Source organism: Dendrobates tinctorius, unplaced genomic scaffold (assembly GCF_039654945.1).
Source record: "Dendrobates tinctorius isolate UK_male_01 unplaced genomic scaffold, ASM3965494v1 ptg000164l, whole genome shotgun sequence".
NCBI classification, from domain to species: Eukaryota; Metazoa; Chordata; class Amphibia; order Anura; family Dendrobatidae; genus Dendrobates; species Dendrobates tinctorius.
Genome location: NW_027361831.1, coordinates 9,090,708 through 9,109,447, shown reverse-complemented (window position 1 = coordinate 9,109,447; position 18,740 = coordinate 9,090,708). Strand labels below are relative to the sequence as shown.

At 43.6% G+C, this 18,740-nt stretch overlaps 1 protein-coding gene across 1 annotated transcript in view; it reads right to left on the bottom strand.

Annotated features, from left to right (window-relative positions):
- The window catches only part of LOC141052977 (uncharacterized), a 137,755-nt gene that overhangs the window by 37,856 nt on the left and 81,159 nt on the right, over positions 1-18,740 (bottom strand). The window contains 3 exon segments of the mRNA XM_073550305.1: positions 7,153-7,328; positions 8,306-8,326; positions 15,615-16,907. Of these exon segments, the coding sequence (XP_073406406.1) occupies positions 7,153-7,328; positions 8,306-8,326; positions 15,615-16,907 (1,490 nt within the window).

Sequence of the window (18,740 nt, the reverse complement as noted above, 5' to 3'; positions counted from 1 at the left end):
TTGACGGCATCCCCATGAACACTTTGCTGGACACTGGCTCTCAGGTGACAACTATGCCATATATCCTTTACAAGCGGTATTGGGCTGACTCTGAACTTACCCGTGGCCCAAGTGATGAACTGACAGTAGTTGCCAGCAATGGTCAGTCTTTGCTGCAAGTAGGATGTAAAGAGATTACCATTAAAGTGGGGGAGTAGAGTTAAAATCTCAAGGTCTGATAGTTGTAGACATTGATCGATGAGAATGTAATCCAATGATGACCTTAGGTACTAATGTGATTGAAAATTGTCTTGCTGAGGTTACTGTTTTGTTGCAACAGGTGGCTGAGACTGCTGGTTCCAGTGAACAACGAGTCCTGCAGAAGGAGATTAAGGCCCTGATGCAAAGACAGCAGGTAGAACTGTCTGGCGGAGAAATTGGCAGCGTCAGAGTGAGTGATCCTTTCCCCACTGCGATACCCCCCCAGATGTGAAATGTTGATTTGGTGTTGGGCAGCCATAGGCCTCAGAGGAAAAGATTACCAAGCATTGGTAGAGCCAGTGTACTCTGATAGCCGGCCCACTGTCCTGACAGCCAGAGGGGTAGTTGATGTCCGCAAAGGGAGAGTACCTGTACGCCTCTTGAATTGTGGGGAGCAAGAGGCCACAATACCTCGGTATGCACAATTGCTAAGCTGCTTACTGTCAGTAACAACGCAATGCAGGCAGCAGAGCCCTTGGTCTCATCCGACCAGGTGGAGGACAATGGCTCTGTAAAGCAGCTGGAGGAGTGGTGTCAGCAGCTGCATGTGGGGACTGACTCCACCCCTTCATACCAAAAGAATGGGATTTACCAAGTGACTCAGGAGTATGAGCGGGTATTCAGTAAACACCCTCTAGACTTTGGGAAGGCAAAAGTGGTTCAACACCATATCCCCACTGGAGATCATCCACCCATTAAAGAAAGGTACCGGCCTATACCCCCAACACAATACCAATGTGCCAAAAGTATGTTGCGGGAAATGAAGGAGGCTGGGGTGATCAGAGACAGTTGTAGCCCCTGGGCAGCTCCAATAGTCTTTGTGAAAAAGAAAGATGGCACCATGAGAATGTGTGTTGATTACCGAAAAATTAACAGCATTACACATAAGGATGCCTACCCATTACCCAGAATTGAAGAGTCATTAGCTGTGTTATGAGCGGTGGAACGCACTAAATAAAATTATAATAAGTGCGTTCACCGCTCGGGGTCCACCGTGCGGTAGATGTTAAAACCACTGCTAGGTGGTGGCAGAGCTATGAGGCGGTAGTGTGCACAGGGTTAAAGGCGTCACCCAAGTGCACTGTGCGGACTCTGTTACACACACAGAGCTGCAAGCTAAAGCACATGTAGTGGTAATACTGGACCAAGCTCTGTTACACACACAGAGCTGCCAGCATAAACATATGCAATAGTAATGCTGGAGCAAGCTCTGTTTCACACACAGAGCTGCAAGCAAAAACATAAATACAAAACGCTGAGTCTGTTGAAAACTCACAGAGATTCAGAGGGAAAGACGCGGTATTCGGTCACAGGAGTGGCCTTAGATGACAGGACACACTCCGTCTAGACCTACCGTGAGTCTGTAACAGAGACGTTGCTACTGCGAACACTCTCTGGACTGCGAAAGCAGCGCGGCGTAGATAGTGCCGCAGGGAGACACCGCTGAAACACAGGCGCGATGTCAGACGCTAAGCTGCTGGGCGCTGGAGCAATGGCGCGCTGGCGCTAATACTGGCTCTGACTCAAACACTCACACATTCGTAATAACCAAGGAATGGGGGTTTCAAATGAGTCATTCACCAGTCCATGCATCCATCAACAAACATACAGCAGCAAGTATGACTATACTAGCCCATGGCGGAACAGCCATGCGCACTTTTTATAGCGTACGAGACCTGCTGGAAATCTCCAGAACTCCCAGAGGAGCCAATAGGATTCAGAGCAGGACCTGAGCACCTGACACCTGAACTCCAATAGGAGCTCGTCCTGTGAACATGCTCAGAAGCTGGTACAAAGGACTTAGCCTCTGGAGATAAATGTGAGGAACTGGATCTCTGCATAGGTATGGCAGAACACAGATTCCTAACAAGCTGCACTTAAAACTGCTAACTATTTTTCCACCTTAGATCTCACTAGTGGGTATTGGCAGGTTCCCGTGACAGAGGTAGACGAGGAGAAAACAGCGTTTACTACACCAAGGGACATTTCAACGTCTAATGGAGTGCTGTCTTGGACACAAGAACTTCGAGAAAGTTCTGTTATACCTTGATGATATTATTGTTTTCTCCAAGACTTATGAAGGCCATCTGAAGCACCTGGCTGAGGTGTTTGAAGCCTTGTCCAACTTTGGCCTGAAAGTGAAGCCATCCAAATGCCACTTCCTGAAGCCCAAGGTACAGTACCTCGGTCATGTAGTGAGGGCAGAAGGTGCGGCACCAGATCCTGACAAAGTCACTGTCATCCGGGACTGGCAGAGGCCCAGCAACCTCCATGAAGTACGTCAATCCCTCGGGTTGGTAGGCTACTACCGAAGGTTCATCAAAGGCTTCACTGAGATAGCCACGCCTATGCAAAATCACACCTATGCAAAATCTTCTGGTGGGCCAGTCCAAGAAAGCCAGAAAGAAGAGTCCTATATTTGAATGGAATAAGGAACTGGAGAGGTCCTTCACTCGACTGAAAATGGCTCTCACAGGAGATGAAGTTCAGGAATATCCAGATTATGACCAACCATTTGTTCTGTATACTGATGCCAGCAACGTGGGACTGGGAGCAGTACTGTCACAGGTACAGAATGGAAAAGAAAGAGTGATCTCCTACGCCAGCAGGAAGCTTCATCCCACTGAAAGGAACCCTGACAACTACAGTTCCTTCAAACTGGAGTTCCTCGCCATAGTCTGGGCTGTGACTGAACGATTCAAGCATTACCTAGCTTCAGCCAAATTTACCATCTTCACGGACAACAACCCGCTTACTCACTTGGAAACTGCAAAACTAGACGCACTGGAGCAACGATGGATGGCCCGGCTGTCTACCTATGAATTTACCATCAAGTACCGAGCGGGCCACAAGAATGCCAGTGCTGATGCGCTGTCCAGAATGCCCAATCTGCCAGATGCAGGAGAAGACCCTGAGGCACTCAAAGAAATAGAGTTACCTGCCTTCCACCGGTTAATTGCAGCTCAACTTGCCCAAGGAGTGAGAAACAGACGGTCTGTCGTGAAAGAGGCCACCCTAAATCCATTGCCTCATCATGACTGGGCAGAAACCCAGGATAGCAACCCCGCAGTCTGCCTGGTAAAGGAGCTACTGTCACAAGCTGACTCGCGCCCAGGTCCAGATGCTCCTGAAGAAACCCAGCAGTTGAGGAAGGAAAGAGGCAGGCTGTTCCTCTATGAGGGAAAGCTGTGCCGGAGGAGTATCAATGCCCGCACTCATGAGTCTGGCAAGTTGTAGTCCCAAAAGGGAGGCATCAATGGTCTTGGAAGCATACCACAATGGAGCTGGACACTTCGGATGGAAGAAGTTGGAGGCCTTGCTCCGAGAGAGATTCTACTGGGCTGGTATGAGGAAGGCCATTGAAAATTGGTGCCGGGAGTGTGGACAATGCAACCTGCGCAGAAAGGACCGTAACAGCCAGCAAGCTCCTTTGCAGCCAATAATAACCAAACAACCACTCGAGTTGGTCGCCCTGGACCATGTGAAGCTGGTCCCAAGCCGTTCAGGCTACGTTTATGCTCTTACCATCGTTGACCACTACTCGAGTTTCCTGGTAGTCGTGCCTGTCAAGGATCAAACAGCCAGGACAGCAGCCAGAGCATTCCAACAGCACTTTTGTCGACCACACGGATATCCCAAACAAGTGCTTACAGATCAAGGTCCAGCCTTTGAGGCAAAAATGTTCCAGGAATTCTGTAACTTGTACGGTTGCAAGAAGATCAGGACAACACCATACCATCCAAAGACCAATGGCATGTGTGAAAAGATGAATCTGTTGGTGATCGATCTACTGAAGACCTTGCCTTTGGAAGAGAGGAATCTGTGGCCAGAGAAGTTGCCAGATCTGGTTGACCGCTACAATCACATTCCTGTGAATTCCACCAACTGCACTCCAGCCTACCTAATGAGAGCGAGGCCTGGCAAGTTGCCTATTGATTTGGATATGGGAGTCCTGACACCTGAAGTAACATCACCAGATACTGACTGGGATACAGAACGGCAGCAGCAGTACCGTAGAGTACAAGAGTGCGTAGAAAAGAGTCTAGCTCAGGCGAGACAAAAACAAGAAAAGAACTACAATCAACATGCACCTGCAGTTCCCTTGTCACCAGGAGAACAAGTCGTAAAGAGGAAAAGAAGGATGCATAAATTGGATGACCAATGGGAAGCTGAACCCTACACCGTCCTACCATCAAACTTTGACAACACCAAAGTGTGCCTTATCAGTAAGGATGGAGGAGAAACCTCATCAGCAGTATCGAGGGATCATCTGAAACTGTGCCCTGACCAACTAAAAGACAGAATGGAAGAACAAAACAACCTTCAACCCATAGAAGAAGAAGAAAAGGTCTACTCTGTACTCAGAGAATTTCCTGCAAATTGGACAAGAATGGATCAAGCCATCATAGTTCCTGTCCTAATCTTTCCCCAGCCTACTGCAACTGAAGTAGCAGAGACTCAAGACAACTCTGAAAATCAGTAAGTTCAGGCAGCGGATGCTACACCAGCAGTGGAACAAGAGAATTCTCACCCTGCCAGTGGTGAATCTGTCATGCCCATAGTGAGTCTAAGAGTTCGCAGACGGCTACTACCCAGTTTACCCACACCAGTGCTACGTAGGTCTGTCCGTAGTACCCAAGGTATACCACCCCTAAGTTTTCATATATAAATAAGTTTGTGTAAATGCTAAAATATAAATATGCAACTTCTCAAGTTTATGTGCCTACAGAGACTACGTAAGAACCCTTTTTGAAGATCTTATTTTGTTTTTGATGGACAATTGGACCACAGGACTATGTGTGGTCAAAACTAACTTGTACATAGTTACCAACTGCTCAGGAAATGGAAACATGGACATTGACGCATGGACTAATCGTCATCAGGACTATTTTTGAGCTTTGTTTTTTGTAATTTTTCATTTTTTTAAATCCTGTTACATTTACAATTGTTCAATTTGTTAATATGTTTGTATGTTTTCTTCAGTCCGGGAGTACTGAATTGCACTAGGGGGAATGTGGCGCCCCCAGGAGTATGGTCGCCACAGTGGCATTACCTTCCTCCTAGGGAGTGGATGTCATGCTTGGAAGCAATGAAGGGTCTCTCTGTCAGTTAATCACAACACACAACACAGTTCTCATTCCAGGCCAGCAGAGGGAGCTCTGAACCAAAACTAGGGGAAGAGCTGCTCTCTGGGGGCCAGGAAGGGGGAAATTAGTCAGTTCGTGTGAGGAGGGCAATGTGTGTGGACGTGAGGAGAGGAGCTGGAAGATTGAGCAGAGTTCAGAGCTCACTTCTAGCTATAGCGCATGATCTGGAGCCCGGTCTCCAAGGTTGTATGGATACTAATGGTCCTGCGACAGACACCGGAGGAATAGGAAGCTGTAAATGCTCTGTTCCCATATAAGACTCGGAGGCACAACAGCAACGGGTGAGCCAGAAGAAGAAGAAGGCTACACGTTATGATGAGTCACCGAAGGAGAAAAAAACAAAATACCAGCTAAGTCCAGAAAAACCAGAGAGGCTGGCAGCTATCGGATTGCAGACCCCTGAACCTATCCACAACAACTAGCAGTATCCGTGGGGGGTTCCTACGGTGCCCTAGACCCCTCGATCACAGCCGGAGAACTACATAGCCTAAAGACAGAAAGGTGAAAAACTAAACTGCCCCAGAGCAGACCCCAAAGCAATAGGCAGCCCCCAACATATAATGACGGTGAAGCAAGATGAAAACACTAACACAGATAGAAAGATAGGTTGAGCAAATGATGGGGCCCAAGCTAACTACATAGGCCAGGATAGGAAAGCTGCTGTCTGCCATCCGCAAAAACCCTATCAAAATGAGCCAACCGACTGATAGGAAAAACAGGCCCTGAAGTCGCTAGGCTTCAAAAGACTATATCAGCACTCAGGTATATTCTGAAGACAGAGCAAAAGATCAACAGATCAGAGACAAAAATGGAATTCAGCTCACCCCCGGCCGGGGATGGCAGAACTCCCAAAAAACAAGGCAAAACAAAAACAAAACTGAAGAGTTCAAAGCAGAGCAGAAAAACTTAGCTTTGAGATGCAGGAATCAGACTGGTCTCCAAGAATCCAGCAGGAAAATCACCAGCCAGGAAGAAGGGCGTCGGCAGCCTTATATCCAGTCCTCAATTCCAGCCACCCAGTCATCATCTAGCTGCCCAGGTGTTTGGTAATCAGTCTCACTACCTTCCTTCACTAGAGGATGGAGTTCATCAGACCTCAATGGTGAAGGGAAAAATGAACTCACAACAGCTACAGCTGTCTGCCATTCGTGGGAGTTCTAAGTGAGAACAAGCAAATGGAACCTCAGTGTAACACAGTACTGCAAGTACCTAAAATAAGCGCTAGAAAGGAGACTACACAACCCATCTACATAAAGAGATTCCTAAGTTGCTTCCAAGCTGGCCAGCCTCTGTTGCATCTGTAATCTGGACCCTGGACTGCACTTACAAAGCAAAGTAAAGGTAACGGAAACGGTACCCTGTTGTGTCATAGCATTCTTCCTGCAAACCCTCCAGCACAGCTACATCTCTGTGCCAGACACTACACCCTCTTCCTCAACATCTATTACCACTGCCCTGGGACCACAGCTCCACCTGTGGGGAGCTATTACACCTTGCTGCCTTATACCGTCTGTCCCAGACGATCAGTCTGCAGCGTCGGCTTAACCCCTTCATTGGAGATCACCACAGGTGGCGTCACATATCATCTTCTTATAAACTTTAACCAGCCACTCTTAACCCCTTTTACATGGACGCCCAGGGCCACGGACCAGGTCACCGCTACTGTGACACTTCCCTCTGAGATACCGGCCCGGTGCCGAGTACGCCACCGCCCTGGCGGGCGATCCACCTGTGCCTCCAATGCTTGGATAAGATGCCCCCTTACGATAGGCATTACTTTCACCATTCTCTCTAACTGGGAGACATGCTCTATAATGCTCCTGTGTGGCATGACCTCAGCTTCCCAGGTTTCCTTGGCGATGTCCTGGAACCCTCGTGGATGCTGACCATACAGAAGCTCAATCGGTGAGAAGCCAGTTGAGGCTGGAGGAACTACTCTGACTGAAAAGAGCAGAAACAGAAGCAGATGTTCCCAGTCTCAACCGTCCGTCTCAATGACCTTCATGAGCATGGCCTTTAAGGTCTTATTGAGGGGCCCTACTAGGCCCTCTGTCTGTGGATGGTAGACTGAGGTTTGCAGCTGGGCAATCTGAAGGACCTTACACAACTCCTTCATTACCTTGCTCATAAAAAAGGTTGCTTGGTCTGTCAAAATATCCTTTGGCAGGCCTGTCCTAGCAAAATTATGGACAAGTTCCGGGGCAATACTCTTGGCCGAAGAGTTCCTTTGTGGTACTGCTTCAGGGTATCTGGTTGCATAGTCCTTGACCACTGGGATGTTTTGATGCCCTCGTGCAGACTTAACTAGAGGACCACTAGGTCCATGGAAATTTTCTCAAATGGGACCTCTATTACAGGTAAAACAGGTACAGGTACTAGGGGTCTTCAGAAGTGAGTAGAGGGAGCGGTTATCTGGCAGGTGGGGCTGGACCTAAAATAATTTAGGATCTCCTGGTAACATCCCAGCCAATAGAACCTCTGCATTATTCTCTCCTGCGTTTTCTCTACCCCCAGATGTACCCCCAAAACATATGAATGGGCCATGTCTAAAACCCTCTGCCAGTAGGGTCCTACAGCTGCTCCATTATCTTCCCTCCTCTCAGTGTGCTGCGAGGGATTAACAGCTGATTTACATAAGGAGCTGGATTTTTGTGGACAACCATAGAATGGGTGGAAGGTTGTCCACCTTATTTTCACCCCAGGAAGTGGGCTGGGGCTTAAATAGCTGGACTCCAGGGGCATTCTGTGTTCAGTAGGGATGGAGAGAGTATCTCCAGTGGTTTGTGTCCTGAGGAGGAAAGAGTAAACCCGTATTGCTCCAGAGCGGGCAGTTCCCTGCAAATTTATGGACTGTGTTATAGCATTTTGGCTTTTTTTTTGCTTTCCTGTTTTGCCTGAAGGGCTGTGTTTACTTTTACCTTCATGTAGGTTTATGCCATCTATATAAGAAACAAACAAAAAGATTTAAAGAGACAGTGTTCCTGTTTTCTATCTCTGTGTACCGCTGAGTGAGTTGAACTACCACAATACACACATCACTGCTGGACACTGCACTTTTTTAAATTTGTTTAATTAAACAGTTTTGCAACAAATTCAAATCATTATAAATCATCCAGATTACAGCATATTATTAGATATCGTGTAACATTTGTTATCAAGTAAGGCATACATTATCAATAAAGAAGAAAAAACAAGATGTACATGAGCCTTTTGTTACACGAGCGCCGTTTATTCTGTATAAATGAGTAATAATCTAATAGAATATGAAAGTAACAAAACTTTAACTCAAACTTTGAACCACAACAATAACATCAATTTCAACTTTGCTGCCAAGATTACCTCCATACTGATATCACATCTTATGATATACTTGACTACATACCTATACACAAATTTTCCCTGTCTCCATGAAAAATAATACCTTATCTTATTCACATACCAAATGCAGAAATTTCTCACCACTTGAACCCTCATCCACGGATAGAGACTTTGAGAAATGACCTCAAAAAGTCCAAAATTCTGGAAAACTTTAAACTATATCCTCTATTTTGATAGACTATTTTTTTCATATGGAATTATTGAATTAACCAGTGTGATCCAGGATTGTAGTGTTGGCTGTGAATTACCCATCCAATGCATTGCTAGTAGCTTCTTAGCCAGAAACAAAGTCTCACGCAAAAAAATCTTAATACATTTCTTCTTCTAGTGCCCCAAACAGACAAATCAATGGATCACATGAGATTGGAATAGATATTAAAAGAAGGATAATAGAGTAATCACCTCACAACAAAAGGATGAAACTATTGGGCAAGTCTATATCATATATACAAATTCTGCATCAGGAGTATGACACCGTACGTATTCGGAGGTAGGAGAACGTTCCTTTCAGAATAGCTTGAGAGGAGGAAGAGATTGGGCAGAAGGGACTGAAGTGCCGCCCTGAGCTGAAGATACCTAAAGAATTGGGACCTTGGAATTTAACCCCTTCACCCCCAAGGGTGGTTTGAACGTACATGACCGGGCCAGTTTTTACAATTCTGACCACTGTACCTTTATGAGGTCATAACTCTGGAACGCTTCCATGGATCCCGGTGATTCTGACATTGTTTTCTCGTGACATATTGTACTTCATGTTAGTAGTAAAATTTCATTCAAATAACTTGCGTTTATTTGTGAGAAAAACGGAAATTTGGCGAAAATTTTGAAAATGTCGCAATTTTCCAACTTTGAATTTTTATGCCCTTAAATCACAGAGATACGGCACACAAAAAACTTGATAACTAACATTTCCCACATGTTTACTTTACATCAGCACAATTTTTGAACCAAAATTTTTTTTTTGTTAGGAAGTTATAAGGGTTAAAAGTTGACCAGCGATTTCTCATTTTTACACCATTTTATTTTTAGGACCACATCACATTTGAAGCCACTTTGAGGGGTCTATATGATAGAAAATACCCAAAAGTGACACCATTCTAAAAACTCCACCCCTTAAGGTGCTCAAAACCACATTCAAGAAGTTTATTAACCCTTTAGGTGCGTCACAGGAATTTTTTTGAATATTTAAAAAAAAATGAACATCTAACTTTTTTTCACAAAAAAATACTTCAGGTTCAATTTTTTTTATTTTACCAAGGGTAACAGGAGAAATTGGACTGCAAAAATTATTGTGCAATTTGTCCTGAGTACGCTGATACCTGATATGTGGGGGGAACGACTGTTTCGGCACATGGCAGAGCTCAGAATGGAAGGAGCGCCGTTTGACTTTTTCAATGCAAAATTGGCTGGAATTCAGATCGGACGCCATGCAACGTTTGGAGAGTCCCTGATGTACCTAAACAGTGGAAACCCCCTACAAGTGACCCCATTTTGGAAACTAGACCCCCCAAGGAACTTATCTAGATATGTGGTGAGAACTTTGAACCCACAAGGGCTTTACAGAAGTTTATAACGTACAGCGGTACAATTAAAAAATCATATTTTCCACAAAAATGATCTTTTCACCCCAATTTTTATTTTCCCAAGGGTAACAGGACCCTAAAAGTTATTGTGCAATTTGTCCTGAGTACGCTGATACCCCACATGTGGGGGTAAACCACTATTTGGGCGCATGGCAGAGCTCGGAAGGGAAGCAGCGCCATTTGACATTTTTGGCTGGAATTGAGATCGGACATCATGTCGCGATTGGAAAACCCCTGATGTACCAAAACAGTGGAAACCCCCACAAATGACACCATTTTGGAAACTAGACCCCCTAAGGAACTTATCTAGATGTGTGGTGAGAACTTTGAACCCCCAAGGGCTTCACAGAAGTTTATAACGCCCGGGCGTGAAAATAAAAAATTTGTATTTTTTCCACAAACATGATCTTTTAGTCACCATTTTTTTATTTTTCCAAGGGTACCAGTAGAAATTGGACCCCAAAAGTTGTTGTCCAATTTGTCCTGAGTATGCTGATACCCCATATGTGGGAGAAAACTACTGTATGGGCACACGTCGGGGCTCGGAAGGGAAGTAGTGACGTTTTGGAATCCAGACTTTGATGGAATGGTCTGCGGGTGTCATGTTGCCTTTGGAGAGCCCCTAATGTACCTAAACAGTGGAATCCCTCCGCAAATGACCCCATTTTGAAAACTAGACCCCCTAAGGAACTTATCTAGATGTGAGGTGAGCACTTTGAACCCCCAAGGGCTTCACAGAAGTTTATAATGCCAGGGCATGAAAATAAAAAAATCGTATTTTTTCCACAAACATGATCAATTAGTCCCCAATTTTTTTATTTTCCCAAGGGTAACAGGAGAAATTGAACCCCAAAAGTTGTTGTCCAATTTGTCCTGAGTACGCTGACACTCCATATGTGGGAGAAATCTACTGTATGGACACACGTCAGGGCTCGGAAGGGAAGTAGTGACGTTTTGGAATGCAGACTTTGATGGAATGGTCTGCAGGTGTCATGTTGCCTTTGGAGAGCCCCTAATGTACCTAAACAGTGGAAACCCCCACAAATGACCCCATTTTGGAAACGAGACCCCCTAAGGAACTTATCTAGATGTGAGGTGAGCACTTTGAACCCCCAAGGGCTTCACAGAAGTTTATAATGCCAGGGCATGAAAATAAAAAAATCGTATTTTTTCCACAAACATGATCAATTAGTCCCCAATTTTTTTATTTTCCCAAGGGTAACAGGAGAAATTGAACCCCAAAAGTTGTTGTCCAATTTGTCCTGAGTATGCTGACGCCCCATATGTGGGAGAAAACTACTGTATGGACACACGTTGGGGCTCGGAAGGGAAGTAGTGACGTTTTGGAATGCAGACTTTGATGGAAAGGTCTGCGGGTGTCATGTGCGTTTGGAGAGCCCCTGATGTACCTAAACTATTGAAACTCCCCACAAGTGACCCATTTTGGACACTAGACCCCCCATGGAACTTATCTAGATGTGTGGTGAGCACTTTGAACCCCCAAGTGCTTCACAGAAGTTTATAACGCTCGGACGTGAAAATAAAAAAATCATTTTTTTCCACAAAAATGATATTTTTGCCCCCAATTTTTTATTTTCCTAAGGGTAACAGGAGAAATTGGACCCCAAAAATTGTTTTGCAATTTGTCCTGAGTAGGCTGATACCCTACATGTGGGGGTAAAACACTGTTTGGGCGCATGGCAGAGCTTGGAAGAGAAGGAGCACCATTTGACTTTTTCAACTCAGAATTGGCTGGAATTGAGATCAGACGCCATGTTGCATTTGGAGAGCCCCTGATGTGCCCAAACATGGAAACCCCCAATTCTAACTCCAACCCGAACCCCAACACACCCCTAACCCTAATCTCAGCCCTAACCCTAACCTTAGCCCTAACCCTAGCCCTAACCCTAACTCTAATGGAAAAATGGAAATAAATACATTTTTTTTATTTTATTATTTTTCCCTAACTAAGGGGGTGATAACGGGGGGTTTGATTTACTATTTATGGTGGTTTTTTTATTTGGCAGCTGTCGCACGCTAAAAGACGCTTTTTATTGTAAAAATAGTTTTTGCATCACCACATATTAAGAACTATAATTTTTCCGTATTTTGACCCACCGAGTCATGTGAGGTCTTATTTTTTGCGGGACGAGTTGACGTTTTTATTGGTACCATTTTCGGGCACGTAACATTTTTTGATCGCTTTTTATTTCGATTTGTGGGACGCAGAATGAACAAAAACCAGCGTTTCATGAATTTCTTTTGGGGGGGTGCGTTTACACCGTTCCGCGTGCGGTAAAATTGATAAAGCGGTTTTATTCTTCTGGTCAGTACGGTTACAGCGATACCTCATTTAGGTCGTTTTTTTATGTTTTGTCGGTTTTATGCAATGAAAACTATTTTATATAAAAAATAATTATTTTTGCATCGCTTTATTCTGCGAGCTATAACTTTTTTATTTTTTCGCTGATGATGCTGTGTGGCAGCTCGTTTTTTGCGGGACAAGATGACGTTTTCAGCGGTACCATGGATATTAATATGCGTCTTTTTGATCGCGCGTTATTACACTTTTTGTTTGGCGGTATGATAATAAATAATTATTTTTTGCTTAGTTTTTTATTTTTATTTTTTAAGGGGTTCGCTAAAGGGGTTAACTAATGGGACAGTTTTATAGGGCGGGTCTTTACGGACACGGCGATACCTAATATGTGTACTTTTATTGCTTTTTTTTTTTTTTATTTCCAAAAAATGGATTTATTTGGGGGAATATTTTTTTTTTCTAATTTATTTGGCGATTTTTTAAAAATTATTTTAACATTTTTTTTTATTTTTTTTTAATGTTATTAAATAGTCCCAGGTGGGACATCACTGTCCTGTGACAGATCGCTGATCTGTTACATCACAGATCACTTTGACAGATCAGCGATCTGTCACAGGCAGTGCAGAAGGCTTCCTCATGCCTGCGCTTTGCAGGCACTGAGGAAGCCAGCTTCCTGCAGGCCCCCGAAGGCCCCCGTCGCCATCGTGGATTCGGCGGCCTGCAGGAAAGGAGCCCCCCGCAGCAGCGCTGCACATTGCGCTGCCGTGGGGGGCTCAGGGAAGCACGGAGGGAGCCCCCTCCCTGCCGATGCTTCCCTTTAACCCCTGGTACACCGCAATCATGTTTGATCGCGGTGTGCAAGGGGTTAACGTGTCGGGGGCGGTCCGTGACCGCCCCTGACACATTGTGCCAGGTGTCAGCTGTGATAATCAGCTGACACCCGGCCGCGATCAGCGGCGCTCACCACGTGGGCGCCGCTGATCGCGGTAGACGTACTATCCCGTCCATGGGCATAGGGGCCCGGGTCCCATGGACGGGATAGTACGTCGGATGTCAGGAAGGGGTTAAGCTGCACGTGCTCAAATGACATTACTACATTTCCCTCATAAATGTCTTTCAACAAGTGGACATTACTAGAGTTTAGAAAAGGGGAAACAGATGTTTCATCAATGTCAAGAAATATGGATTCCCTCATATCAACATTTCAGTTGGACATGGCTAAAACCAAATCGATTCCTAGTCTGTCTCCACACTGAGCATGCAAGTTTAAGTAAGGGTAACAATTTGGTGGAGATAAATTTATTTAATTCCATAAACCCCAGCAAACAGTCGGTTCCAACTGCTCGAGCCAGATGATTCTCTGAGTTTGGCAAGTAAGAATCCAGCATCGAGATATGGAGGTGCCTTGAATTGACCCAACAGATAGTACGGGAAAAAAAATTGCCAGTGCAGCCCTCCCACATTCTTGGACACTGCACATTTACATACATACAGCTTTTTTTTATTATGCATTGCTTAAGTTAGTGCCATGATGTACTCCAGCGCTTTACAGACATTATCATCGCTGTCCCCAATGGGGCTCATAATCTAAATTCCATAACAGTATGTCTTTGAGGTGTGCGAGGAAACCGCAGAACCTACAGAAAAGCCGTGCAAGCGGGGAGAACATACAAACTCCTTGCAGCTGTTGTCCTTGGTTGGATGTGAACCTAGAATCCCAGCGCTGCAAAGCTGCAATGATAACCACTAAGACACCGTGCTAGCCCATACATTAGCTCTGCTACATATACATATTTACATACACATGCCCTGCCTACACATTAGCCCATTTTGCATTTCTTTCAAGGTCATGTGAAAGATCCTAGAGCTAGCCAGGTGGAAGGTTCTTCAACTGCTCCCTCAGGACGAGCAGCCTCTGTGCAGGTCCCGGTATTTTCCTCTACTGTTCACAAAGATCAGTGTGGGGCAGGAGGAAAGAGCAGTTCTCTCAGTGATTGGGAAGGACACTGTCTCAGAATTCTTCTCTTCTACAGGAAGCTGCCACCAGGCTATAAGAGGCACTCACTTATTAGGATGAATTTTACGTTAAAATTGCGTCTAATAATCAAAAAAATGCAGTGAGCACTAAAGTAATTTCCTTTTCTCGTTTAATTAGATGACTGTCTGTTGTATGGTTTTTGTGAGAAGATAGAAATTGTGGTTATCTCCCACACTTCTGTGTATAGAAGATGTCAATTCTGAGGGATTTATTCAAACATGCAGTTTTTATTGAACTTGTTTCAAAGTGTCAAGCACTTATTCTTCAGGAAATGTGGTAATTCAAAACACAGCAGCGCGGAAGATATCCATAAATTATTCCTATCTTCATGCTTATTGGTTTTGCAACTGGAGGATTGACAGCAGATGTACAATAAATTAAAAACACATTTTAAGTAATAAATTAGGTTAGTACAGACTGATAAATAACTCCAATAGTATATCAGAAAATACTCTATTTGGGCTACTTTCTGCCTAGTTTTTTTTATATATGGTTTAAGTAAAATTTGTCAATAAAATATATAATTTCTCCCAGTGTGCATTATTTTTGATGTTTAATAAAATATGTTTTCTAGTAATTCATTTTTTCACATTCCAGGTATGACAATGGCTTCTCGCCTTGTGGGATTTTAGATGTTAAAGAAAATAGCATTATTGTTCAAAACATTTCCCACATTCTTAATATGAACATTACTTATCCCCAGTATGAGTTCTCTGGTGCTTAACAAGACTTGATTTATCTACCCAACATTTCCAATATTCTGAACATGAAAATGACTACTCTCTGTGTGAGTTCTCTGGTGTCTAACAAACTGTGATTTCCATGCAAAACATTTCCCACATTCTTAATATGAACATTGCTTATCCCCAGTATGAGTTCTCTGGTGCTTAACAAGACTTGATTTATCTACCCAACATTTCCAATATTCTGAACATGAAAATGACTACTCTCTGTGTGAGTTCTCTGGTGTCTAACAAACTGTGATTTCCATGCAAAACATTTTCCACATTCTGAACATGAAAAAGGCTTCTCCCCTGTGTGAATTCTCTGGTGATTAACAAGCAAAGATTTATATACAAAACATATTCCACATTCTGAACATGAAAAACGTTTCTCCTTTGTGTGAGTTTTCTGGTGTCTATCAAGACGTGATTTCTCTAAAAAACATTTCCCACATTCTGTACATGAAAACGGCTTCTCCCCTGTGTGAGTTTTCTGGTGGCTAACAAGCAATGATTTATATACAAAACATATTCCACATTCTGAACATGAAAAAGGCTTCTCCCCTGTGTGAGTTCTCTGGTGACTGACAAGCGATGATTTCCGTATAAAACATATTCCACATTCTGAACATGAATATGGCTTCTCCCCTGTGTGAGTTCTCCGGTGTCTATCAAGACATGATTTCTCTCCAAAACATTTCCCACATTCTGAACATAAAAAAGGCTTCTCCCCTGTGTGAGTTCTTTGATGTATAAGAAGATATGATCTCTGTCCAAAATATTTTCCACATTCTGAACATGAAAAAGACTTCTCCCCAGTGTGAAGTCTCTGATGTTTAACAAGATGTGCTTTCTCTACAAAACATTTTCCACATTCTGAACATAAAAATGGCCTCTCCCCTGTATGAGTTCTCTGATGTATAACAAGATTTGATTTCTCTACAAAACATTTTCCACATTCTGAACATGAATATGGCTTCTCTCCTGTGTGAATTCGCTGATGTGTAACAAGATGTGATTTCCGTACAAAACATTTCTCACATTCTGAACATGAATATGGCTTCTCCCCACCAGTATGAATTCTCTCATGCTTAACTAAATCTGATTTCTGATTAAAATACCTCTTACATTTAGAACAAGAGAAACTCTTTTCCTCTGTGTGAATTGTTTGATGTTTAACAAAAGATGTTTTGAGGGGAAAACTATTTCTATATTCTGAATGTGGAATTGGCTTCTTTTCTTTAAGAGCAGTTTGTTTCTTAATACGTCTTTTCTGACCTTTATTTTTCTTAGTAGTATGTAATGAATCAGAAGATAGGACCTGTTTTGAAGGATCAGATGTTAGATCTTTGCTGTGAAAGAATAATGGTATATCTGAAATAATGACATTTTCTTCAATCGTATCCTTTGTGATCTTAAGGTCATCGGATTTCAAAATTGAAGCTGATAGTCGTCCCTCTGATCTCCTGGTACATTCAACTGCCAAGAAACAAAACCAATTATTATCTTTGAATAGAACATTCTTGAAAATTATATTTTTGAACATTTCTTCTCCAACTGTCCATAGAAATGGGAAGTTATGTACCAAAATTGAATTAATCACTAAGACAATGACAGTTCACAGTCTAATAGTAGATGTCATAGAATGAACCATTAGAGTGTGGTGCTTAACTGTTCATTCTGCCTCCACAAAATTGGAATAAAAACACACAAAAAATGTAGGCGAAAATGATACTAATAAAAACTTCTATTTATTTTGTAAAAAACATGCCCCCACTAAGGTCTCAAAATAGTTACAACTGCTATAGATGAATTCACTGATAGTAATAATTTACAAAATAAGGTCACTTTATGAGGTTTTCTTCTGCTCTAGTTTTCTGCAATTCTTTAACATTGGGGCTTCTGCAAATGGTGTGCCAATTCTCCTCTGGGATCTGCTCCTGCGATGTCTGCTTCTATCACCAGTCAGCGCCATCATTAATTCTGTGAGCGACATTGGTGATGGAGGAGACATTGTAACCAGAAAATCTCGGCACCACAGGCTTGGTTTAGTCACTGAGAATTGGGTGGCCAGGACCAGTGATACCATCAAGTCTGGCAGTGTGGGTGTCTGTGGCATCCAGCTGGAATAATCTGCTCCCTGCTTCAGGTAATTGTTAAGCATCACAACTTACTAAAGCTCGAAGCATATTTTTGGAAGCTGCCAAATACATATTGTTCTCCTCTAATTCATTTCTGTATATTTGAACCTGTTGTGATCCTGGCCCATTTACTACTCGTGTCTTCTGTTTTTGTATTTTCTATGCCCTTCCGGTTCTGTCTAAAATTTAGGCCCCTCAAAGTAATTTTAAATGTGAGAGGTTAGTTTCTCATTATATGGCAGCATACAGGACCTGTATAATCATGAGTAGGTGGTAAGGGTATTATTAAAAAGTGGCAAGAGGAGCTACAGCCATCACCAGCAACTCCCCTGATGAATCATTAAAGAGGAATCACATTGGGAGATACCCTTTACAAAAGACCCTCTAATTTGGACCACTGTTGAGCTCAGACATAGTCTCTCTGTACTTCCCAATAGGAGGAACCACCTGACCTTTTCTCACTCCTTGAGAAGCCGGGTGAGAACGTTCTTCATACTTTTGCCATGTTACTGTAAGGCTATGTGCACACGTACCGGAACTCTCGCGGAAATTACCGCGAGAATTCCGGAATTCCATTCCGCGGGAAAATTGCATTTTAAATTCCCGCGATTTTCCTGCGGAAAAACTAGCATTTTGTAAGCGTAATTAGCTTGCAAAATGCTAGCGTTTTCCAAGCGATCTGTAGCATCACTTGGAGAACTGATTGACAGGTTGTCACACTCATCAAACATAGTGTTTGATAAGTGTGACCAACTTTTTACTACTGAGGCCGCCTATGCAGCATTAGTTGCAAAAGATAGGATGTAAAAAAAAAATAAAAAATGGTGTTATTCTTACCTTCCGACGTCCTGCGCAGCCGTTCCCAGTAATCCTTTGCGAAAATGCCAGCAATGGCGTCCGTTCTCGCAGGATCGCGACGTCTCGCGGTAATTCGCGATGACGTCGCGCGAATGACCGCGAGACTTCGCGATCCCGTGAGAACGGACGTCATCGCGGGCATTTTCGCAAAGGATTACTGGGAACGAGAGCGTGGAGAGAGGCGGGAAGGCTGCGCGGGACGTCGGAGGGTGAGAATAACAATATTTTTTATTTTAAATTCTATTTTTTACAGGGATATGGTACCCAAAGCCCGGAGGACAGTCTCCTCTCCTCCGCACCGTGGGTACCATCC